Consider the following 24,333-nt stretch of genomic DNA (forward strand, 5'->3'; position numbering starts at 1 on the left):
ATACCGTGTTTTACCTTTTAGGCTAAGTAATAGGCCTACTACTTTTTAACATTTTATTAACTAAGTTCTCTTTAACTATTTAGATGATTTCGTTATTACTTTTATGGACGATATTCTTATCGTTTCTAAAAACCCATATGATTATACTTAACATGTCATTAAAGTTCTATAATGATTATAAAAAGCGGGACTATAAGCTAACATAAAAAAGAGTAAGTTTTTAACTACTTACACGAAATTCTTAGGATACATTATCTCTACTAAGGGTATATTAATGGACCCATAAAAAATTAAACCTATTCGTACCTAGTAATTACCTATGACCCTCTAATCTCTTTAGTCTTTCTTAGAATTCTATAACTTCTATTAGAGATTCCTTCCTAACTATAGACGAATTAGCCGGCTACTAGAAAAACTATATTTAAAAGTAAAGTAGTAATAACTTAGGCTAGTTAAGGAAGAATCTTTTAGGAACCTTAAGAAACTAATATATAGTGAATCACTACTTATAAACTATAATCTAACTTTAGACACTTATATAGAAATAGATATAAGTAACGGAGTAGTTACGGGAGTTCTATTATAATATTAAGAAAATTACGAATGGAAACCGGTATCCTTTTATTCTAAGGTAATGTTAGATACTAAACTCTGCTACGGAATACCTAATAAAGAACTTCTAGCTATTATATAAGGACTAGAGGAATAGAGATCCATGCTTATAGGCCTTTATAAACCTTTTCTTATAATTATAGACTATTAAGCATTAGAACACTTTACTTCTAAGTGCTAATTATCCGCATAATAAGTAAGATAGGCTAAGTAACTCACTAAGTACTAAGTCCGGTTTACCTACTAACTAGGAAAGGAAAACATCATTATAGATATTCTTATAAGAAAGTAAGAGTAACTTAAGACTTAAAAAGAGAAAGTAAAGGCCGTATAAGAGTAGTATCTCATTCCTACTTCCTAGGTAGTCCTACTTACGATAATAGAGCTAGAAGTTTCTCTACTAATAATTTTCCTTAATAAACTTCTCTACATAAATAGAGAAAACCTAGATCTTAAACTATAGAGAGAAATAGCCCGTCTTTAACTAGAAAATAAATCATATTAGAAGCTATAGGATGGATTACTTCTTCACTATAGCATATTAGTCATTCCTAACTAGGATAACCTTTACGTAAGAATAATTAAAGTAATATATACTACTTACATTACTACCTATCCTAGAATTAATAAAATGTAAAAGCTATTATAGTAATACTATTACTAGCCTAGCTAGACTTATATAATTAAGAGATATAGCTGAAACTACTATATTTACCGCCGGAACTATAAATTTACTAATAAGACACCTAGCCTTCTATATCCTCTACTAATTCCTAACCGTCCCTAGTAATACCTAGCTATAGATTTTAAAGAGATGCTATAAGACTAAAAGGGATTTAATTATATCCTTATTATTATAGACTAGTTATCCTAAAGAACCTTTAGTTTACCTTACATGAAGAAAATTAACGCTAAAGGAGTATCTTAACTTTTTTATGATTACGTCTACCGAATTTTTAGAAATCCTAAAAGTATACTATTAGATTAAGGTCCTTAGTTCATTTTAGCCTTCGCGTAGGAGCTATAGAAGTTAACTAGTATTAAATAATACTTTAATTTAGCCTATTACTCTTAGATAAACGGAATTACTAAGATAGTAAATTAGGTCCTTATATACTAACTATAACCCTTTATTAATTACTATTAAAATGACTAGTCTAATCTTCTACTATTAATAGATTTAGCTTAGGCTACCCTCCTATATAAGGCTATAGGTCTTATACTAGTAGAAGTAGACCTTAGCTTCATGCTACATATATATTATAACTAGACTACTCATATAATAATAACTACTTCGCCTAAAGGTAGAACATAGTCTATAGCTTAGTCTCTCTAAAAAAGAAGATAAGAAGCCTATAAGTACGCCTATAAATTAATTTACTAATTATAAGAAAAGAACTACTAATAAGCTAATAAATACCGTTATATACCTAACTTTAACATTAGAGACTTTATTTATATTAAGAAGACTAGCTAGATAACGGACCGGCTAAATCTAAAATTAGACGCTCCTAATGTAGGACCATTTAAGATTACTAGAATAAAAGGATATTCGTACGAATTAGATCTTCTAAAAAGTATGAAGGTTATAAACCTTTTCTACGCTAATCGCCTACGTAAAGTAGCTATAGACCTATTACTATAATAGAGATATACGGAACTAGAACCTAAGGTCATTAATAACTAGTAAGAATAGGAAGTTAACTTTATCCGCGTAAGTAAGGTTACTTACGGAATTTTAAGGTATTAGGTCTAATAGGTAGGATATAATTAAGATAATAAGTAGTATATAGTAAGTTCTTTTATTAGGGCCCCCTAAAAAGTAGAGGACTTCTATACTACTAATCCTTCTACCCCTAGACTACTAAAGAACCTAGAAAAGTAGAAAAGAGCCTTCCTTAAATAAGAATCATGGGAAGAAACGTAATTAGATAACTAACCCGCCTATACTCTAGTAAAGAGAATCCTTTAACACCGTAGTAAATAACTCTTATCTATACGAACTAATTTACCCTTATCTATCCTATTTTCCTAATTTAATTTTATTCCTTATCTTTTATACCCTTACTCCTCTTCCTCCTCTTTAGTAGGAATTAGAGCTAACTTCTTAAGTTTAGGCCTTATTACACCTTTAATAGCGCCCTAGAGAAAGTTATTAACCTAGTTATCTATTACGTAGTAAAGAGTAAGGTACTCTCTAGGCTATATCTCATTCTTATACCTTTTATATTAATTAGGAGGATAAGTACTAGTAAGGTCGCTTATAGTATAGTTAAGGTTACTAGTACCTTAGATGTAGTTCGCGTAATAACCCTATAAGAAACCTAGTAACTTATAGTAACCGTAGAAGATGTAAGTAGAGAGATTATCCTAGTACTTAGTATAACTAGTAGCTTAATTAATACCTACGTATTAGATTAAGTAAGCATCGCGTAAAGAACTATAAGATTCCGTAGATATAATGTTAAAATAATCCTTAGAAACTAGGATGATAGTATAATAAGCTAAGTCGCTAAGGCCTAACATACGCCTTACGCGTTAGCTAGTTTCATTACTACTAAGGGATTTCTATAATGAGTTAGCCATTACGTAAGGATAAGTAAGTAGTAATATATACCTTAGTGAGTTTTTTAAAGGCCTTACGTAGGATAAAGACTATAATCTTATTAGAAGCATCTACCTCTAAGTCCTAATCTAAAGGTTCCACTAGTAATTCTATAGGTAAAGTAGCTAGATGAATAATGCTACTATTATTACTTTTACGTGAAGATATACTTAGTAGTACGCTAACGTAACGGCTACTAGAATGTATATATAAAGGTAAAGTAGGTAAATTAGCTTACGTAATATTCGCGCGAGGATTTATAGGTAGAATAGTAATGTATGCTAGCTCTTAGGAGCTAGGTACTATACCTAGACTAGTTAGCTTTACTTTACCTTTTTAAAACTCTAGATATATAGATAATTAGCTAATTACGCGTAATATCTTACGCGATAGTCTTAAGTTGCCTTAGCATCCTCTTAAGGCATCACATTACCTTTAGGACGCTTAGAGTAATAATGTTAATCGGATACTATCGCGCGATAATTAGTTAAGCGTTTTTAGACCTACTATAAATGGGAGGACTTACTATTATTACTAGAGTTATTACTAGAGCTAGTTACTTAAATAAGAGATAGGCTAAGAGTAATAGGAAGATATAATAACGGAAGTAAGGTCTATTATTATTATTAAGGTAGTAGTAAAGAAGGTTAGTTAAACTATAAACCTAGTAATAAGATATACCTAGTAGTCCTATACTTTACGCCCTTACTAAAATAGTACCGGTTAGTTATCCGCGTAAGCACCTAATAAGCTAACTTAGGCTTCCTATTAGGGGGGGAATGTCGTAATAGCTATTAGACGCTAGTAATATAAGTATATATTAGACGCTAGTAACGTAAGTACATTATAACTACGCCCTTACGCGATTACTTAATAAGCCGAAGCTAATTATAACCGAGCTACGTAAACCGGCTAAGCTAGGTAAGCTAGTAGTACTAATAGATAATAAATACTCCTAAGGATATATAGCCTACTTAATAGCTAATAAAACTTCGCGCGGTAATAAGAAGATTAATTTCTTATCTATTTTAATAACGTAACTAAAGTAGTAATTCGCGTAGTAAAGAGAGAGTTTAGTTCTCATTTCACTTCTTATATAAATATATATAGAAGATAGAAGAGTATATAGCATCTTCTATATTTATAATAATTAAGAAGACTTTACTTAACTTTATCTTTTAACTACTTAACTTTAATTAAGTTCTTTTTAATTTCATATACGTCTGACTAAGTAGATAGCCTCTAGGTGAAAGCCTATATATTAGCCGCTTAATAATTCGTAATAATCTCGTTACTACTAATAACTAGCTTTATTACTAAGGCCTTATTAATATTAGTGAGACTCGCCGTAAATACGTATCCTTTCCGCTATTTAGCTACTAATTAGGTAAGTAGTTAGTACGCTAGGGTAGAGATAGCCTAAGTAAAGTAGACTCCGTCCTTAACCTCTAATCTTCCCTCCTCCTATACTATTAGGCCGGTATCTTTAAATGTAAGGCTCCTAGCTAATAGGTCTAGTAGGACCCTCTCTTAGCGGAGCTACGGTGCTCCTATTAGTAACTTAATACTATTAGGGAGTTAGGGTACTATATAGGTAAGGATTATTCTTAAGTATCCTCCTAAATTAAGCGTAAACTCTATTACCGTCTTTACTAACTATTCTAAGCTCTTTAGTCTAAGTATTAGCATAGGTGTAATTTTATAGACTAGGAGGTTTATGCGCGTTATGAACTAGGAGGTTACTATTATATATAGTTTACTCCCTAAATTAATAAGAGTTCTAGTATAGGATACTTAATTAACTAGCGCTAATACTAGTAGGGATTTACCCCTTATATACCGCTTAGCCTTACGCTAATAGACTATGATCCTACCGTTTAACCTCCTCTAGTTTATAACTTTACTCCGGACTATAACTATAGCCGGAGTTCCTTATTTCCTAATTCGGGCTCCTTAATATCTTTAGTCTCATCCTCTAGTAACGGCTAGACTACTATAGCCTAGGAAGGATGAGTAGGCTTATATAGGTACTTACTAATAAAGTGAGCGTTACTACTATAACGTAGATAGAGCTTAGATATATGTTATTAGCTTACTTCTATATCTAATACCTACTTAGCACGCTAGACGGCTAAGCGGGCTAGACTAGTAGGCTCCTATTCTATAGCCTTAGGGGTGGTACTTATTTAATTTAACCGTCCTTACGGCGTTATTACGGTACTACTAGGGGCCTAACCTGTTAACCTGCCTTTATAGAATCGGCTATTAGCCTAGTAACCGCTATTACGCGCGCTACTATTATTATTTCCGAGTCTCTCTATAGAATTACTAACTTAGGTAAGAAGGGCTATATACTAGTCCTAAGACTCTCCTCCTAAGGCTAACCCTACTATCTAGGCCGATAGTTTATAGCTTAGTATATTCTCTAGGAGGCCGATCTTAGCCGAATCCGGCTACTTATTACCCCTAGCTAACTATAAGACCTAATTAAACTTAGTAAAAAACTTCTAGAATAGTACTCCCTACTAGCATAATACGTATATCTAGCGTTACGCGTTTACTACTTAGTAAGGATCACCGTAGATTAGCTCTAGGTACGTAAGTAGTTACTTAAAGGTCATGCTAGGATTATCCCTATATTATTTAAACTAGGGCGTTATTTAGTAGGCGGCTTTACCGCTAAGTTTAGCCTAGATAGTGAATAATTAAGTCTTTAGCGCGTAGTTAGTATAGTCTAGGCTTATCTTATTACGAACTATATCTATCTACGCGTCTAGTCCATCCCTATTACCCTTATAAATAGGTATCTCTAGTAAGATCTTAGTTAGTTTACCTACTTAGCGTTTACGCTCCTTCTTATTAGCCTAGTAGGCCATCTATTACTATAGTAACTAAATAATGTTAGGATCTAATAGACCGGCGGTTAGTTAGTAGTATAGCTACTAGTTCTACTATTACGTACGGAGCGCTTCCTACTACTATTAGTACGCCTATTCTATAAGGTAGGCCTACTCGTCTAGGAGTAACCCCTACTACTACTACTATAAGGCTACCTACTAGGCGGCCTAATCATCTAGCTACTACTACTCTATCATCTATTAATAACTAATTAAATGTTAGGAGATTAAGACGTAGATATATAAGTTAACTCCTTTTTTATAGTAATGATTAGTCGTAGTAAGCTAGTCTTATAACGGTAGGATTAAAGTACTAATCTAAGTAAGTATATATAGAGAATCGGCACTTTAAGCCTAACGCTTTAACCGTAGGATCTATCTAAGGATGTAAATAGTTAGAAACCGTAACATCTATCTTCTATATATATTTATATAAGAAGTAAAATGAGAACTAAACTCTCTCTTTACTACGTAAATTACTACTTTAGTTATGTTATTAAAATAGATGAGAAATTAATCTTCTTATTACTACGTAAAGTTTCGTTAGCCGTTAAGTAGGCTATATATCCTTAGTAGTATTTATTATCTATTAGTACTACTAGCTTATATAGCTCGGCTAGTTTATATAGCTTAGTTATAATTAGCTTCGGCTTATTAAGTAATCGCGTAAGGGCGTAGTTATAATATGCTTATATTACTAGCATCTAATATATACTTACGTTACTAGCGTCTAATAGCTATTACGATAAATAGTTAGAAACCGTAATAAGCTAGGCATTCCTACTTACCTTATAAACGTATACGGTATCCCCTATAGATAGCTCCGTCTTAGATAGCCTATAGCTCTAGTAAGATGTAAAATAATTAATTAATTAATTAATTATTAACTTACTTTATATTCCCCTTTTAATTACCTTATCTAATCGCCTTTAGGCTATCGTAAAGTGCGTTCATTATATAATTATAATTACCTTTTTTTCGCCTCGTATCCCTTTTTCTGTATCTACATCCCATAAGAGCTTGCGTCCTATAGACGACCGCATCCTAGAGTTCGAACAACCCCGAAATTTTCAGCACAGTCTCTCGTTTGAGATAGATGAAAAAACAATCAACAATATTGGTTCGCTGTCATGATAGAATAGGCACAGTGCCAGAGTGGTTAATGGGTTAGACTCGAATTCTTCCTTTCGGTGTGATCTAATGGCTTCGGCCGCACAGGTTCGAGTCCTGTCTGTGTCGTATTAGTTGTTCCAACATGTTTGGCGTTATCTTTTTGCTGTTTCGATGGTTCAAAAATTGCTGTGGGGCAAGGGGGGGACAAAGATGCGGCGGAGTGGACGTGCGGAAGTATCTGAGTACAAGGCTAGGTACTTTTTTTGTTTGCGTAGGATTAGGGCCGTTAGCCAACACGATTGATGGGCGTCTGTTTGTGCCGCTAGCATGTCGAAGGGCGTGGCGTGGTGGAGGAGGAATCCAACGTCAAGCATGCGTTGGGAAGACAGGCCGCCGACGCTGTTGAGACTGACTGACGACGACGAGCACAAAAACACAGCGACGCGCCAAAACGCAAGGCACACTGTCTGAAAATGGCTTGCTCGAATTATCTGACAAGAGATAGCCGCAACCAAAGCAAGCACCTCATACCAAGGTTTATCTACCATGAAAACACACGCTCAAGGTATAGTATGGAAGCACATTTCCGCCAATCCAAACTCCATGCCAAATGCGCCTTTCACGTCTTGGGATCGATCGCGGCGGTTGCAGCATGCGATTATCTGCAGCGGTGATGATGCGGTAGAGTGCAGCGGGTATATACGGGGTGAGGTGATTTGATTATCCACTAATAACGCGCTTCGCGTCGTCTTGTTTTCGCGACTCGTCATCGTGCGAGTCTTTGTCTGGGTGCTCGTCGTCGCGGCCTGGTTCGGGAGGAGGAGGTTTCTTCTCGTCGGCTTTTTTGTCGTCCTTTTTGTCGTCCTTTTTGCCGTCTTTCTTCTCATCTTTCTCGTTCTTCTTGTCGTCCTTGGATTCCTGGCCTTCCTTGTCCTCCTTCTTGCCGTCCTTGTCTGATGGTTTATCGTCCTTGTCACCCTGATCATCCTTGCTTTCCTTGCTGTCCTTTTCATCCTTTTCTTTTTTGTCATCCTGGTCCTTCTCATTCTTCCTGTCGTCCTTGTCATCCACTTTCTTACTGTCCTCCTTCTCGTCCTTCTCGCCTTTATCGTCATGTTCCGGTTCCTTGTGTACCTTGCCGAGTTCCTGACGGTCCTCGTCATGCTCCTCCGGCGGCCGATCTTCCACGGGACGTTCTTCTTCAGGCCTCTCCTCCTCGGGCGGCAGCTCTCCTTCAAGCTTGCCTTCCTCTGGCGGAGGCCCTTCTGATGGGGACTCATCAGGCGGCGGTCCTTCGGAGGGAGGCTGTTCTGGAGGAGGACCTTCCGGATAATACCCTTCCCGCCAGTCGTCCTCAGCCGACTGATCTTTGACCTCCGTCTCCCATAGGTCGATCTCAAGCTCGTCGCTTTCAAACCTGCCAAGCATGCCCCCTCGATTAACCTCTATACTTCTCAGGGACTCTTCAGTAACGTCATCGATGTCGCCTTTCCACACTGATCGCCAACGTCCCTTCATTGACACTTTTGCAGTCTTGCCCCTCTCCCGCAGCTCCTCCAACGGCACAAACGGTGGCTCTAACACAATGTCTTGAGCGCGGCGATCGCCTGGCCGCATTGCGAGGAGCAATTCCCAGTTCGGCGGATATTTGCGCTTGATCTCAGTCCTGTTCATCGAGATGGGCTTATCCGAGCCCTCTGGCTTGATTTCAAATAGACCGATTGGCAGGGCCAGGAAGTCGAGCGGCGAATCCCAGAGGAGTATGGTGATGAAAGAGTGGGGGTGTTTGTTTTCGACAATGACTTGTATCGTAGGTGGATCTTTGCGTACTTGATGCAAGGTAACGGCGAGGTCGGACGTCGTGACTGGTACCTTTGGGCGCTCAATGGGCTCCAACGTGTCGGCCGGCTGGATCGAGTACCCCGTGTAATAAGTGAAAGTGGTAAGAAGAAAGATGACGACCAGCGCCGTAAGAAGTGGACGCTGTCGGTAGACTCCCATGGCTATGACAATGGGAGCACAGCGACTGATAAGCGAAAATTGGAGTGGTTGGTTAAGGGAAGAGACGAGGGAGGGAGGAGAGGTGAGGCGCGCAGGTCGCGAGACAGCGCAGCGCGATGGCACGAGGTACCGAATCGGCCGCCGGCTGCGGCTCTTGACTTTGGCGAAGCTTCCCTCGAAAAGGATGTTTGGCGGTAGTGCTGACAGTAAGGTCAGCCGTTTGGGATTGCGCGAAGCCGAGGAGCAAACTTGGAGGGTGAACAATCACTTACGCTTCCTATGCTGTCTTTGAAAGCGGCCGCAAACCGAGCATTGTCTTAAGACTTTTATTCGAGCCAAGGTGCGCCGTCAGTGAACTGGCGTCGCGAAATGACGTCGCGCGACTGTGGGACTGTGGGCTGGTGGTTGCTGGATCAGGCAAAGGCCAGAAGATAGCTGCCGACGTTCCTGGACCAAGTCGCCCAATACTCTGTGACAGCCGTTAGGAGAAAAAGACAACCAAGTTTCAGAAACTGCGAAGCGTCTAGGCACTTGTTCGAATCGTGAAGCAGAGAAGGAGGACGGGCGGCAAGAGATGAACAGGACTCTAGAACCACCAGACGTCATGATGGTCACTCTAGGAATGCGGGCACTGGTTAACTAATTCCGACTAATCAACACCAGTCAAAGGCGAACCGTAGCTGAAAAGCAACTGCTGGATGTTCTCCCAACTCGAGAGCAATGGCGTCCCAAAGATTATCTAGACCCGTCGCTAATTTTCCACTTGCGGCAACGATATGCCTGGATTCGCGAGGAGGGGTAAGGCGAGGCATGGAACGGGAACCTGCAGGACGAGGGACAGGATGCGGATAGAGAGGTTGCTTGTCGCCGAGAAATCATGTAGAATTGAGAGGCGATTTGCTTGAAACACGTTTGCCGCCGTCGAGGAGGTTGACCAGGAACCCGCGGAAAGGACAGTAGTTCGGTTCATCTTCGTTCCCAACCAACCCCTTCCGAAATGAAGACTGATGCCAAAGTCGAAGTTTCTGGATCGCGCTTGCATACATATCGTGGATATTCAGGCTACAAATGGAGCAGAAATTCGAGGCATCCGGATGGCCACGGGGGGTGGTTCAATGGTGTGGATTGTCGGGATCATTTTCTGTCAAGGTTCGGGAGTACCCTGACGCCTTGACAGGCGAAATCGACGCCATGTTTGCCTGTGGTTTGAGAGCGGAGGATTGAATCAGGAGAGGCCCCGATGCGGGGACGTGATGAACGTGGCATGAATGATGTACAACGGGTTACAGCAGCCCTGTAGGCCAAGCTTCTCCATTTACAGGCTCTATCCTTACCCACTTTCATTCCCCACAAGCCACATTCCGACAGAGACTATGTGGCACAGTCATCTATACACCAGGTAGCAATGTATTCCGTCAATATAGTGTTTGTCTAAACCACATATTCGGCTTCTTGTCTTTGCATTGGCAGGCCAGCAGGTCTTCATCACTAGTTGAGTCTATGCTCTTTTTTTCCGTGCCGGAAGAGATCGCATGACTTCTGCCACGAGACGCCAAGTGTCCATATGTTGCGCCAATTGAGGAGATGCGTTCGTTGACCGAAAATTTTTCGAGATTCGCTCCATTTCCATGCCACTCCTCGTCTTCGCAGTCTTCGAGGTGTAACAACAGTGCCTTGCTCTTCTCACGCAGAGTGTTTGAACTGAGAGAGTCCAGCTGGTGGCGGCCCAGTGTCTCACCATGCGTGTGGGTGTGATGAGGCGGTTTGATGTCATTCTTCACGCTTGGGTAGGTGATGACTGGTTGTCCGTTGATCCTGACATGTCTACTGCGAATACGACCCAACATGGCTTGTCTGACTTGGCCTTTTGGCGATCTAACCAATGGACGAAATCTTGTTGCCTTGTTGGTCGTTGGCGTTCACTTCGTCTTCACTGTTCAGCTGGGGAAAGCAGGCCAGACTGAACCTCCCTGCTCTCCACGAATCCACGCAGCCGAATGCTCGAAGACCATGACGATCACTCCGCTAGTGCTGCGGCCTTTCTTCGTGGCTGGCGAATTGCCATGTAATATTACAACACTCCCAGAAATCAATCTAGAATGTGACAAAATGCGGCTGGCAGCTGTAGATTTTTGTGAGAACACTTTGCTTCTATTAAGCTCTTAAGACTCGCGCTCGGTCCAACTCCAAGTCACTGTCGATCCTTACCAGTCCCTCTTTCGTGAACGACGTTCATTCATCAGTACATATGAAGTTTTTCAAGTGTTTTGCGCCTGCCATTCTGGCATCAATAGCAAGCGGTGCAATCATTAGCTTCAATAGAGATTCACACCTCGGCGTCGTTCTCGAATTGGCCAACCACACCGAAATAAGGGCCATTGTGACGAACAACGGACCTGACAGTCTGAACCTGTTCAAGAAGGTAGAGGCGAAGGACATCACACAAACGTAAAATTGTTGACTGAAAGGGGTGCTAGGGCAACTTTTTGGATTCCGCCGCGGTTGAGAAAGCCGAAATACACTCAGCTGGTACGTTTGAAAAACACAAACTGGCCAATTGGGGACATTCGCCTGTCGAAACAGAGCGGCCGCTAACGCATTGCAGATGCGCAAGTTCCATTTGAAGGTGTGCGTCTTCGGTCGGTCATTACCGGATTGGGTCCTTCATCATTTCTGAACCTGCCTCCTGGGCAAAGCCATGAAGTTACCTTTGATATTGCCGAGATGTATGCCTTGCACGGCAAGGAGTACGACGTTCTTTCGCGCGGTGTAATATCTTACGCAGAAGGGGATTCCTTTGAACTTGCGGGAGCAGTCCCGTACGAGAGCAACAGAATACGCATCAGCGTCGATCCGCACCGGGCCCGGCAAAAAAGAGATGAGTTCCACGGAAAAGCGCAGAAGCTCAAGAAACGATCAGTCCTTGAAAGATGCCCCCCTGGACCTCAAAAGGACACTGTTCTGAGAGCATTGGACGCTTGTGCAAAGCTGTCTCAGGAAGCACAGCGGGCCGCTTCAACGGGAGATTCTAAACAGTTTGCAAAGTACTTCAAAGACCCATCGCCGGAGATGCGCAAGGCGGTGGCTGGGGTGTACGCTAAAGTCGCAGCTGAGTGCGGCAAGCTTGACGGTGGAGAGACCCGCATCCACTGCGACGATGGGTTCGAGTACTGCGACGGGTTGACCTTGGCATACACTTCGCCATCGACCGGGCTCCAGGTCTATTGCCCTGCTTACTATGCCGACGACTTTCCGGATCTCACCAAGGAATGCCATGGGCAAGACAGAGCCACCACCACTCTCCACGAGATGACGCATTTGGACGCTGTTGCTGGTACGATCGACATAGGGTACGGGTATAGAACGACAGAATCCCTGCGTCCGAAACAGGCCATTGCGAATGCCGACACTTACTCTCTCTACGCCAATGGTGAGTGCTATTTTAAAGCTGGCATCTGGGCTCGCACTGACACTTTACCAGGATTGTGGTCGGGCTGTTGGGTGTTCTGATGATTTACGCGTAACGCAGCGGGCTATGTCATTTCTTGTACTTTGGAAAAAAGTCGGGACTTCAAAACCTGAACATCGGTCAGGAACCAATTCAAGATTCTTTGGAGTAGAAGCTGGACGGAAGTAGTGGCGTTTTACTTACGAATAGGGCGACCTGTCAAATCGCAGCACGCTCTTAGCCCGTGAGTTCTGATTGACTGTCAATCACACTATCCAAGACCGAGGGGGCTTATTTCGCAAAACGACAGAAACCATTGTGTTGCCTCCCTTCCCGAGACTTGCGCCGTTATTGTACAGATGTCTTCTTCAGAGACATCGTCGTGTGGCTCGGGCCACTGCATGTCGGATATGCAACTGACCGACAGACATCGCACAATGCCACGACTTGCGCACAGTCGTCACTGAACAAATTTCACACAGGTATCAGCAAAAGCCCGTTTGTCAGCCTTCTTTGAGACAGATGGTCGACCTGAGAAGACGGTTGATCAGCTCAGGGGACTTTTGGTGGAGTGTCGTCCCCAGGTTCTCGCGGCACATCATCCTCTTCACCGACCTTGATGCCAAAAACGTTGGACTTCTTGAGCCTGCAGTGTCTGCGGGGTTGGTATTGTTTTCAGACTCGCTGTTCAACCAAAAGGAGGGAGGCCTCACCGCCGCGATGAGCAGATCGAAACTATTGGCGGCATCTGCACTGGACCGAAACGAGACAGAGCCAACACAAACGAGCAGCCGTAGTCAGCCAGGCGGTCAAGTCGTTGGTAGGAGCTCCGAACCGGATGGCGGGCCGCGGCGTGCAGAAGACAGAGAGACAGTCGACGGTACTCACATAACTCCTTGAGGTGAACTCAACCTTCCAGCACCCATCGAACATTCCTCCGTCCAAATTTCCAAAACTGCCCTTGTTACCTCGACCCAGCGTGCCGGTGTGGTCGATTGTTGCCTGTCTCTGCCCTGCTGCATCACTCCCGCCGTTGTGTCGTCTCTTACTCTTCTTCGATCCCGCTTCCAGAAGTACAACCGCTCCCTTTTCCTTCTCCATGGCAGAAGGCCCCGCGAGTGATGGGCGTACGGCAGATGGCTTGTCGCCGGCTCTGTCACCGCTCAATGTGCAGTCACAGGGCCACGTTGCCAGCGCTCAACCGACAAACAGCGTTTCTCCGCCGCTGCCCCTTTTCAGTTCCTTTGCAGACGGCGACGTTGGCAGAGAAGACCAGGACATCTCAGCTATCCTGGCGCAGTTCAACTCGCCGGCTCCTTTTGATACTGTTGACCCGTCTGCCCTCAGCTCTCCGACTCCAATGCTACACGCACCTGATTCTTGCTTCGTACCCCGGAGCTGCAACGCCTCGCCGTTCGACACGCTGGCTCCGGGATCGAATGCTGCGACCATTGGCACGCCGATGGACGCAGAAAACGAATGGCCTCCAGCGGACTGCAAGATGCAAGACTGGTCAGCCCCGACTGCCACGCAGTGGTGGGCTTCGTCGACTCCGCGAACCCCTGGCCAGGACGAAGGCGCGCATTTTGATCCTGCCTCTGAGCCCGTCCGCCGCAGCGCCCCGCTGAAGCTGGAGACGAATGCCAATACGCCGCGCCTGCAGCCCCCCAAGTTCCATCATCCGAAACCGTTTTTTGCGAATGGCGGGCTGGCAGTGTCGCCGCAGCAGGGCATGCGCGCACACAGTATGCCGCCCCAGGGACCGAGTCTGTCGCCAGCACAGAACCAATACCACCCACAACACGTTCAACAGCGCAGTGTCGAGCCGCGGCCACGGAGCTTCCATCCACAGCAGCAGCAACAGCAGCAGCAGCAACCGCAGCGCCACTTTCGCCATGCGCCGTCGCACTCTGTTCCCCACACTCCGCAAATACCCCCGTCTTTTCCCCCTCCCGCTCCCCCTTCTCCGACACAGTCCAGCCCTCAAATAATCTTTACTCGCGCCGTTCAGCCACGCAACATGCGCGTCAACCCGCCCGTTCCCATTGCCGTTGCCGTGCCACCGCCTCGCAAGCAGACGCCCTCATCGCCACCGCGGCATCCGTACCCAGCGGCGCTCACAGCCGGCTCCAGACCACTGCCACCAGCGATGATACAGCAGCCGGGACCATCGATGATGAGGGGCGCTGTGCCCCCTAGTCGAGTGCTGCGGCAAGTAACGCCCGGAACGGCCGTGGAGGCAAACCCTCAGGGCATGCAGCCGCGGCAGAGAAGATACGGGCCAGGCCAGTATCACCCCTACAGTGCAGCGAGAAGCATGGCCATGGCTACACCGCGGAGTACACCGGCGCCGATGGCGTGGACGGGCGCGCCGGACGCTGGACTACGCGTTGGAACTGACGACGTGCGCATGCGGATCGGTTCCATCACGGAGCTCCCCGTCGGTCCAGACGTGGTCATGGGAGGCATGGGCGGCGGTGCGAGCAACAACACCGCGTCAGGGGCAGAGCCACAGGAATGGAGCGCTTCGATTGAGCCTGCGCCCTTGGAGCCGGCGCCGCAGTTCAAGCGCGACAGTCTGAGTCTGGCAGCGTTGGCCAGCGAGATAGACTTTATGCCCAGGCTCTCGTGGTCTGGCCTGTCGTTGCCCGGGTCATTGGGCAAGATTGACGAGCTGGATGATGCGCCGCCATCGAGTGGTGATCAAGACCGCAGGGCTGGTGGGAGATTGAGCAACGGTGTAGGCTCCATGGTGACAACGAGCGCCGGCATTCCAGCAGCGACATCAACCGCGGCAGCAAGCAATGGGCCAACCGCCCAGCACGAAACCAAACAGCCCGCCAACGGAGCCACCATCGAAATGAACTCAGGAAGCGAAGCCGACGGCTCCACCCGACGGCGCTGCAGCTCTCTCACGGAGCTCGAGCAGTGGAAATTTCGCATCATGAACGACCAGACGACGCTGTCGCTCGGTACGCTGAGCCACATTGAGCGCCTGCAGGCCGAGCTGGACAACCTCAAGCGCTTCGTCACGAGCGGCTTTGCGCAGGCCAAGGACGGCATGGATCGCGATTTGGAAAGGTACGTCTCCCTTGAGGTCCCGATGCCGTCGTTCGAGATGGATCTTTCACGAACAAAGACAAGCTGACAGCAATCAACTACCTACCACAGCAAGCGCCTAGAACTGCGCAACATGAACGCCGGCACGACAGAGCTGACAGAGCCGCTCAACGCGCTGCCGACCTCGATGCGCAAGGACAGTGTTGGCAAGTTTGAAGTCCCACCCATTGCGCCGCTCAACGGCGACGAGATACGAGCGCTGGACAGTACGTCTCACTCTCCTCTCCGCCCTTCTCTTCCTGTTCAACGTGCCGTGCTGAATACTAACACGAGCAGACAACGCCGTCGTCGTGCTGCTCGAGACGTACAAGCTACCATTCGACCACGAAATGTTCCTGTTCCAGAAAAAGGAGGTCTATCTCAAATTCATCGGCGCCTGTCGCGAGCTGATGCACAAGGTGTTGGGCTGATCTTTCAGAGGACTTTTGCGGGGCTTCCATTTTTGGCTTTGGGCGGGCGTCATTACGAGACGGAGCGGGCGTGGTATAGACGGCGGCGGGCGGTACTGTCGTTTTCTTTTGTCAGAGTGTGCGTGTAGGTTGTTTTGGATTGCTTGCTCTCTTGGATAATGATACCTCCTTCCTCCGCGTCTCTGGGAACTTCTTGCGAGAAATTCTGTGATCTTGCTTAGCATTTGATAACACGGCCTGCGATGGGGCAGTCGACCACATCTCCCCATCTATCTCTCCAGCACCCCTGCCGCGGAAGAATCTCCCAAAAAGGCAATTTGATCAGCGGGGCTTCGGGTGCCACGAAGACGACGCATGGATAGATACGAGGACATATCGCGAGCATCTCGTCTCACTTTTACTTTGTGCCAAGTCCTTGGTGGTATGATGGTGACGAGGGAAAGCTATCACTTGACGAACACAGTAGGGCGCGCTGGGACGTGAGAGAGGGTTGTCTGCATTCTAAGCTTCTCTGATTGACGGCCGTAGCCATGCCTTCCCAAGGAGAAGGAGGGGAAGAAGACGAGTAAAAGAAATACAGCGACTGGAAAACAGAAAGAATGAGAAGGGACAAGCAAAGCAGACCGACCTCTAGAACAACACGTTCCATCAATAGTCAACTCCCTTCACCCTCCAATCCAGAGACAACCTGTAAAGAAAGAAGACGAAATAGCCGAGCGAAAACATCATGGTATCCCAAACGCCGCGCCAATCGCTTAACGCCACTGCTACGCCGCCTTTTCGTCGCGTGATGTGATTCACCGCGAGGAGGACTAGATACGGCCACAGAAGCAATTAATTTGGATTAAAGAAAAAAAAAAAATTTTTTGTTTGGGGAGCAGCGTCTCAGTAGATGAACTTGCGCAGGATGAGAAAGGCGAGTGCCGTCACAATGCCATAGATAGCCTTGTCGATCCAGGCGGGTATGCCGTCATCGAGTGGTTGTTGTTGTTGTTGTTGTTGCTGGAGAGGCGGGGCGGCGGGGATGGTACGCGTGGGTGCGGGAGCTGGAAGAGGAGCTGCGGCCGCTGGTTGCGCAGACTGAGCTGATGCTGGTGCTGGAGCATTAGACGCCGGGATGTTTCGAGCTCTGAGGGTCGAGTCCGAAGGTTGTAGTTGAGAGGCTCGCGGCTGCTCACGCTCCGCATGCGATGCGTTCTTGGAAGTCGACGCCGAGGCCTCGTTCTTTTGCTTTTCCATCTCGCCCATCTCGTCTCTATACGCCAGCCGCAGTTCCTCGGGTACCTCATCTGGTTTCCTGTTCTCGTCCCCATCTTCCACAATCTCCCGCCCCTTCATGATTTCGTCGTTGCTCTTCCCGCAAACCCCGCATCTCCAGCCCACACTCTCGTTCGCGAGTTTCTTTCTTGCGGCTTCCGTGCTGTCGATCCCGCCAACTTGGCCCTTGGCGTCGGTATCCATGAAGCTGCGTATGGCGACAAGCGCGGTTCGAATTCCCCAAGCCGGCTGCCACGTCTCCTCATGGTGGCCACTGATGCTCAGGCATATTTCGCGGTTGACCTCGAAGCGGCCTGAGGGAGTAACGAAGCGAAAAGACGGCGGGCGCAGCGGGTACTGTGCGGGCAGGATGATGCGGCCGTGGTAGAGCCCGACGGCATAGGGCGATGGCTCTGGCGGGCCGCACAGCGTAAAGTGCCATTCGAAGAGATTGTCTTCCAGCGGCTCGGCGTGGAAGTCTGGCGAGGGTTGCGAGGCAAGTTCGCTAGCTTCTTTGACTATTGGGGCGCAGCTGTCAGTTCCTGTAGATATGCGGGGCCAGTGGATACAAGGCTGGCGTACGGATGCGCTTTATGGTGGGGTTCTTGGTATTGAATTGGCCGCGGGTGCTCATAGTGAATGAGGGCGCCTGGGCTGGCAATGGAGCGGATGGACGTGACGCGAGGGGCGGCGAAGTGTTACATCTACTGTGCTTGGCAAAAGAGCGATTGTTGAGGCGAGGAAGCAGCGATGGTTGTGTGAAACGTGGTTGTTTGGGGGGTGGGGGGAAGATCGGGAGCTTGCAGACAGAGCTGACGTCGGCTACTGTCGATCATGCAAGCTGCAGCCGTTCGGCGCGTCCGGAGATGATTGACTATCCCCGTCACGTCAATAAACCCAACGTCGTCCTGCTGTCCGGTCACCAACCCTCAACAGGTGAGCGTACTCGGTAATCCTCCTCGTCCTTTTCCAAATCCACTTTTGCCAAAGCAACATATCACATTGTCGACCAGAGGTAAGAAAGCAAATTATCGTTTCTACAACAAGGGTATCTCCATCTCGAGTCTTGCCTCTGAAGTCAAAAAAGACGCTCCAAAACTTTACAAGGCAAACTCCAATAAACCCCATGCCCAAATCAACCCGACGACCGCGATCTGGTATCAAAGCCGTAGCCACGCAGAAGCAAGCACCATTCCTCTCCTAGACGCCGTCTTCCGCAAACCCATCATGCATGACCCAAAACCTTCGACCGTGTAAGTAATGACCTCATGCTCGCTATGCACCCGAATCAAAAGTCCGGCCACTCTGGACCCACGGCGACGCCATTGAGACCCAGACTCAAGCCCAAACAGCACGCCGCCCACCAGTAGAAACCACCCAAGAGTACGAGGGCGCCCGCAAAGCTGCCTCGGCGGCTGAGCTTCACCCACCTCGCAATGGACTCCTCGGCTCGCTGGGCAACAGGGTCCAGCTCGGTAGCGTCGCCCTTTTCTTCCACGTCCTTGAGCTCTTCACCATCGTCTTCGCGCAGCCCAGTGGCACCGGGTGTATCCAACTGTCTGTCAAGCTCTCGGACCAGCTCTTCAACAATGGCAAAGATGTGGCGCGACTCGTCGACGACTTGAGCGCGCTGCTCTGCCGATAGCAAGCCCTCGACTTCTGCCCAGCGCCGCTTGAACTCGGACTTGACGTCCTCGCCGTCTGCGGCACCGTCGAAGAACCACAGGCTCAGTCCCTTGGAGGTGATTTGCTGCTTCCATGCCGCTTCCTTTTCCTCGTCGTCTACCACACCGTAGCCCCAGAACTCAGACCCGCCGTTCAGAAGCTGTTGTCGTATCCAACGACCGCCGGCGAATATGGCCAGGTAGAGCACGTGGGTGTAGGCGAGGAGGAGGTGCGGATGTGTGCGCAGCCTACGACGGATGTGAGCCGTGGTAGTGGCGAGAAGCGGCGTGGGATATGTTGCAAGGTGTACATCAAGGTCTATTGGCGAGAGCGCAAGGAGAGTGGCAAGATCGGTGCGGAGACGTTTTGAGCGTGGCAGACCAGGAGGAAGGAGGCGCGCAAGGAGGTTGAGAATCTTGCGGTCATGGGGTGATTGCTCTGGTACAACACTCGGACTGGGGCCTTGATCGTCCGAGGCGGTGCCGTTGACACTGATCCACGGGTCTTCAAGAAGAGAAGACAAGGTTGGGTTGGTAGGTTGTTGGGCGCGCGTGAGGTCGAGCCAGCAGCTTTCAAAGGTGAAGAAGAGGTGGGCAAAGTGGAGGATTCCAAAGGCATAGAGGCGAGGGGAGGCGGCGTGAGGAGGAAGGCCGAGAGGTAGGCGCGTGGTGATGAGGCGATTCAGGGACGTATGGGCCGGCCTGCGTGCGGACTCGTCAGCGACTGGTGGAATGTAGAGGAAATGTGGTAGACTGACCGTGTCGCGGTATTAATTTCGACGGCAAGCGAAGGAGGAGGCGAGCCTGGCGGAAGTGGCATCTTGAGGTTGTCTGGCGTCATGGACGACCAGTCTGTGACTATATTCAGACAGATACCTTATGCAGAGACAAAGAAGAAAAAGAAGAAGAAGAAGAAGAAGAAGAAGGGCAAAGAATGCAGCAGGGACCTTGGACAAATTTAACGACGAGCTGGAGGCGACAAGCATCTGACCTGGTCGTGTTTGTGTAGCAGGATCAGGCGACGGCCGCGACAAGCGCAGCTAAGGTTGGGGATGCAGTCGCGTCGCGATGGTCTGGAGGTTTTGACATTGGATCTCAGCGGGGCATGCCGGCGCCCATGACCGCATGCGGGCTTCCGCGTGTGACGCTGACGGCGCATGTCTCGAATGGGCCTGGTGCCCGCTGCGAGATCCCATTTGATGTGCCTGACCCTACCCTGGAGAAGGGCCCTGGGACGAGGTGGACCGCGGGGTGGTGGGCGGATGAGGTCAGGCGCTGAAAGCCGGACCTCATGGGTGGTGATCATTTTTTGTGGGCTCGTTGCCGTCAGTCAGTCAGTCAAGTCAGTCAACGTGCGTGAAGCGAGAGACATGACGTTGAGCCCGCCCAACATCATTGTTCCAGTCATGGGAGACGGGAGGCTCTGCGGGATCATCACAGAGGTTGCTGGGATACAGGCTCCCCCTGTGTGACTTGTTTGGCCAACGTCGACATGTCCATGTAAATGTTCAACTGTGCAAACCCATCCATTAGCCTCACAGCAGTCGCGCCGCGCCTCGTCAGCCCGATTCCCACGGCGAGGCGTAGAAGGACCCATCTTCTTCCATAGTCTTCATCTGCTTCATCTCACATGCAGCAGTAGCGCCCTGCGTCCCACAAAAAACACGAAACATGCGTGCCGTTGTTTTGCTTCTTCGGCTGGCGCTGCTGCTTTCTTCTCCGTCTTGCCCTGCCTGCCTGCCTACCTACCTATCTATAGCAAAACGACAAAACGAAGCCCAAGCCTTGCCAACAACGCCGTCTGGCTGAACAGACACTTCTAGCCTGTTACTCAGTCAAAATGAGCCTGAATCATGCCGCTGCACACTCATCGCTGCCCTCGACATTCACCCGCGCCAGTCGTCTGGTCGCACTGCTTACCGGGAAGTGCGATTTCGGCGGGTAGGATCGGCGCAGAACCGTCCATGCCTCGCTTCGTCCCGCACTTCTCCGTCTCGACCTGGCAGCCTCTCATAGCGCGCCATCATGGTTCCCAGTCGTTTTGATTTTTTAAATTTTTTTTTTTTTTCCTTGAGGGACCCCATGCGCTGGTGTCGTATTCGGCCTCAGAAAGATGTGCATTTTATATACATCAACAGACAACGTATTTTTAACGTATTTCAGGCACAGTGCCAGAGTGGTTAATGGGTTAGACTCGAATCATCATTCGATGTGATCTAATGGCTTCGGCCGCACAGGTTCGAGTCCTGTCTGTGTCGCATACGCAACATTTTTTGCCCTCTTTTGCCTCCCTCTTCTCCACAACCAGCCCAGCCATGTGGAGCTTCTGCTGAATGGCAGCAAGGGATGGCTCGGGTGGCGGTGAAGACGCCGTGCAGCCGCGAGACGCGGCGTCAAAACGACTGACTTCATGTCTGCTTTTTGCATGTGGGTCGCGCAACCGCGCCGCGCGCGGAGCAGCGGAACGTTTCCAACGGCTTTCTGTGCTGCGTCAAGCGGTGTGTATCGTCTCGACGTCAGGAGAATCGCGCGCGCTGTCCGTCCTCCTGTGCAACGTGATTCCTCACATCGTGACGCCGCGGCTGTGCGAGCATTCGGCATGTGTATGTGGTTATGCAGAAAGCCGAAGCCGGAGAAGACTCCATCGTCAGAGACGTGATTATTGACGCAAGGGCAATCTTGTGTGCATGCAGATTGTCGGCCATGTCGATTCAAAAATATTGCACAACATCGACGGAATGCTCCTGTTGAAACAAACGCTGTGCTCCTCTACGGACCCCGGAAAAATGCCCGAACGCTACACGAACAACCGTGTGTGCAACAAGACATATGATCCACGCTAATCACGATTCATCCACCATGACGACCGTCTTCTCGCCATTAAGCGCCACCGTTTTCTTCTTCGTGCTCTCCTTGCGCGGGTTTCTGGCGCTGAATATGTCGTCCAACTCCTCGAGCGTGCGGTTTTTCGTCTCAGGGATGAAGAAATAAATGACAAGACCCTGAATGGCGTCCCAAACGACAAAGATGACGTAGGTGCGCCAGCCAATCTTCTTGAGGGCGACGGGCCAAGCAAATTGGTTGAGGAGAGCAGCAGCGTTGACGGCGAAGCTCGACAGCGCCATGCCCTTTGCGCGCTGCTCGAAGCTGAGCACCTCGACCGGGTACAGCACCTGCATGGGCGTCATGCCGAAGCTGAAGACGGCGCCGAAGAGGAAGATCATGGCCGTGGCCGCCTTGGACGAGGCGGCGTCCTGCCGCACGTCGTACTGCGACGTTGCGACCGACAGGCCGATCCACACAATGCTGCAGCCGACACAGGCGAAGAGGAGAAGCGCCCGCCGGCCCAGCTTGTCGACGCTGAGGGCGCCGATGATCGCAACGATGAACTGCTCACATGAATACGCGAGATTGATGTTGGCCTTGTCCACCTCAGACTTGTAGCCTGCGGACGTAAGGAGCGAGGACATGAAGTACGTGAGGACGGCTGCGAGGTCAAGTCAGCAACGCGGCGCCCTTTGACACGTGAGAAAAATCATGTACGAACCACCACCCATCCACTGGCCGCACACCACGACGATAATGTTGCAGAGCAGCCGGTACGACGAGGCGCGATTGCGAAAGAGTCCGCGGTAATCCCACCACCGCTTGTCGCTGCCATCCAAACGTAGGTATTCGTCGTACTCTCTGAGCTGCAGCCGCACCCATATGCTGTCCTCGTTGCCGTTGGCGTGGAATCTCGTCAGGACTCTATGGCACTCGTCGGTGCGGCCATTGGCGTAGAGCCAGCGCGGCGACTCGGGCAAGAACCATGCAAATATCATAACCAGCCCCGAGAAAAGCATTTGTAGCCAGATTGGGACGATCCAGTGGCCTTTACCGTCTTCGCCGATGGCTCCTCGAACAGCTCCGGCGGCGACCATGGAGCCGACGTACCAAAATGTGTTGTAAAGTCCGGTGACAACTTTCGGCGAGTAAGTACCCTGCTGTACATCTTCTTCAGAGACCACTTACCACCGCGGTAGGCAGGATGTGTCGTTTCTACGACGTACATGGGTCCAGCAGTCTGCATGATGGAGACGCCAAAACCCAGAATGAAGCGGCCAGCTTCAAACTGCCCAATGCTGGCACTCCAATATGTCGTGGCATTTACGACGGTTCCGACAATTATGATGGCGGCGCCAATGAGCATCCCTCCTTTGCGGCCATGCTTGTCGATTGCGGGTCCGACGAACGGGAGGGCGACCACGCTGCCTATCTGGTAGATGGAGGTGACGATGCCCGCCCAGAGACCATCCTCGGATCCATGAAAGAAGGTCTTGAATTCATCGTTGATGAGCAGGCCATTGAGTAACGAGCCGTCGTAGCCGTTGACGGTGGAACAGAAAAAGCCTACGAGGCAACAGAGGTGAAGAATTAAACTAGGTTTGCTAAAAGCTTGGGGCGGCTCCTTTAGCTTGGCCTCGTTGAATGCCTCAGTGCCGTCGATGGTAGTGAAGGAGGATCCCCTCGACGCTGGCTATTTACTCATCAGTAAGGTGTGCATCTGAGTTTCAGAAGGTCTCATACAAGGTGAAGTGATTGAGGCGCAAAGCTCTTGGTGTCCATGACAAAACAAACTTGGGCCGGAGACTGAGGGAAGTGCAAGAAGAGAGCAGCGGAAACCTAAATTTCAGACAAGCTATGTGAAGAGCCTGGATTGCCAAGATGGCGAAGGAGCCATGCTGGTCGCTCAGTTTTGAGTGTCGGCGGGGTGGCCATGTGGGTGTAATGATGGTGGAGGACGAGGAGGAAGCGGCGCCAGACTAGCCGCGCCAACTGCACGTCGACTCTAGCGCTATCGCAGCATAATTGCAGTGTGCAGGTGGAACCGGGGGGGGGGGGGAGAGAGGGGATTTCTGCTAGGAGGCTCAAGGTTCGGTAACGTCGACGGGGAGAGGGTCTGAGGTTGCAGTGGAGCGACATCCGGTGGCTGTCGTCTCGCGCAGAGGCAGACCCCGGACGTCTGGTTTCCTTCAATCTTCGGGCTACCGCGGCCAGACGGCCCATCCCAAGCCTTGGTCCTGCGAAGAATTCTGTTCCGTCTCGTTCCTGGCTTCCTCCCTGGATCTCGTTGACCATGCCCATGGCCGCAGGGAAGTGCCCATTAACCACCGCGCCGCCCAATCCTCTCGACCTCACCACCGAACAACTCACCTTGATCTCG

General features: G+C 48.6%; 7 protein-coding genes and 2 non-coding genes across 9 annotated transcripts; 4 read left to right on the top strand and 5 right to left on the bottom strand.

The window, feature by feature from the left end:
• Nucleotides 1-7,255: 7,255 nt before the first annotated feature.
• Nucleotides 7,256-7,353, top strand: IWZ02DRAFT_t101. Its single transcript has one exon. It is a non-coding gene; the product is annotated as a tRNA-Ser (tRNA).
• On the bottom strand, nucleotides 7,326-7,834 carry IWZ02DRAFT_74065 (uncharacterized protein). Its single transcript, XM_066771156.1, has one exon. It carries the CDS (start codon nucleotides 7,773-7,775, stop codon nucleotides 7,404-7,406), a length of 372 nt encoding a protein of 123 aa, XP_066619828.1. The 5' UTR covers nucleotides 7,776-7,834; the 3' UTR covers nucleotides 7,326-7,403.
• Nucleotides 7,835-8,682: 848 nt separating this feature from the next.
• IWZ02DRAFT_356815 (uncharacterized protein) lies at nucleotides 8,683-9,081 on the bottom strand (the record flags this gene model as incomplete). Its single annotated transcript, XM_066764311.1, has 1 exon — nucleotides 8,683-9,081. A coding segment is annotated over one exon (399 nt), but the record flags the coding sequence as incomplete, so codon positions are not given.
• Nucleotides 9,082-11,476: 2,395 nt separating this feature from the next.
• IWZ02DRAFT_471581 (Deuterolysin metalloprotease family-domain-containing protein) lies at nucleotides 11,477-12,738 on the top strand (the record flags this gene model as incomplete). The annotated part of the gene is made up of 4 exons (XM_066768885.1): nucleotides 11,477-11,650; nucleotides 11,706-11,757; nucleotides 11,834-12,658; nucleotides 12,710-12,738. 4 exons carry the CDS (start codon nucleotides 11,477-11,479, stop codon nucleotides 12,736-12,738), a joined length of 1,080 nt encoding a protein of 359 aa, XP_066619830.1.
• A 1,037-nt stretch (nucleotides 12,739-13,775) lies between these two features.
• On the top strand, nucleotides 13,776-16,227 carry IWZ02DRAFT_508067 (uncharacterized protein; the record flags this gene model as incomplete). The annotated part of the gene is made up of 3 exons (XM_066770435.1): nucleotides 13,776-15,757; nucleotides 15,848-16,002; nucleotides 16,073-16,227. The coding sequence occupies 3 exons, from the start codon at nucleotides 13,776-13,778 to the stop codon at nucleotides 16,204-16,206; spliced, it is 2,271 nt and encodes a 756-aa protein (XP_066619831.1). The 3' UTR covers nucleotides 16,207-16,227.
• Nucleotides 16,228-16,682: 455 nt separating this feature from the next.
• IWZ02DRAFT_484546 (ubiquitin-conjugating enzyme/RWD-like protein) lies at nucleotides 16,683-18,234 on the bottom strand. The gene is made up of 2 exons (XM_066769192.1): nucleotides 18,046-18,234; nucleotides 16,683-17,981 (listed from the first exon to the last, which is right to left on the bottom strand). The coding sequence occupies exons 1-2, from the start codon at nucleotides 18,095-18,097 to the stop codon at nucleotides 17,092-17,094; spliced, it is 942 nt and encodes a 313-aa protein (XP_066619832.1). The 5' UTR covers nucleotides 18,098-18,234; the 3' UTR covers nucleotides 16,683-17,091.
• A 151-nt stretch (nucleotides 18,235-18,385) lies between these two features.
• On the bottom strand, nucleotides 18,386-20,277 carry IWZ02DRAFT_407975 (uncharacterized protein). Its single transcript, XM_066765688.1, has 2 exons — nucleotides 19,886-20,277; nucleotides 18,386-19,829 (listed from the first exon to the last, which is right to left on the bottom strand). The coding sequence occupies exons 1-2, from the start codon at nucleotides 19,966-19,968 to the stop codon at nucleotides 18,752-18,754; spliced, it is 1,161 nt and encodes a 386-aa protein (XP_066619833.1). The 5' UTR covers nucleotides 19,969-20,277; the 3' UTR covers nucleotides 18,386-18,751.
• Nucleotides 20,278-21,289: 1,012 nt separating this feature from the next.
• On the top strand, nucleotides 21,290-21,385 carry IWZ02DRAFT_t102. The gene has a single exon. It is a non-coding gene; the product is annotated as a tRNA-Ser (tRNA).
• Nucleotides 21,386-21,781: 396 nt separating this feature from the next.
• On the bottom strand, nucleotides 21,782-23,992 carry IWZ02DRAFT_477099 (general substrate transporter). The gene is made up of 4 exons (XM_066769041.1): nucleotides 23,697-23,992; nucleotides 23,142-23,646; nucleotides 22,675-23,091; nucleotides 21,782-22,614 (listed from the first exon to the last, which is right to left on the bottom strand). The coding sequence occupies exons 1-4, from the start codon at nucleotides 23,733-23,735 to the stop codon at nucleotides 21,971-21,973; spliced, it is 1,605 nt and encodes a 534-aa protein (XP_066619834.1). The 5' UTR covers nucleotides 23,736-23,992; the 3' UTR covers nucleotides 21,782-21,970.
• Nucleotides 23,993-24,333: the final 341 nt, after the last annotated feature.

Source organism: Phyllosticta citriasiana, assembly GCF_038021145.1.
Source record: "Phyllosticta citriasiana strain CBS 120426 chromosome Unknown IWZ02scaffold_13, whole genome shotgun sequence".
NCBI lineage: Eukaryota > Fungi > Ascomycota > Dothideomycetes > Botryosphaeriales > Phyllostictaceae > Phyllosticta > Phyllosticta citriasiana.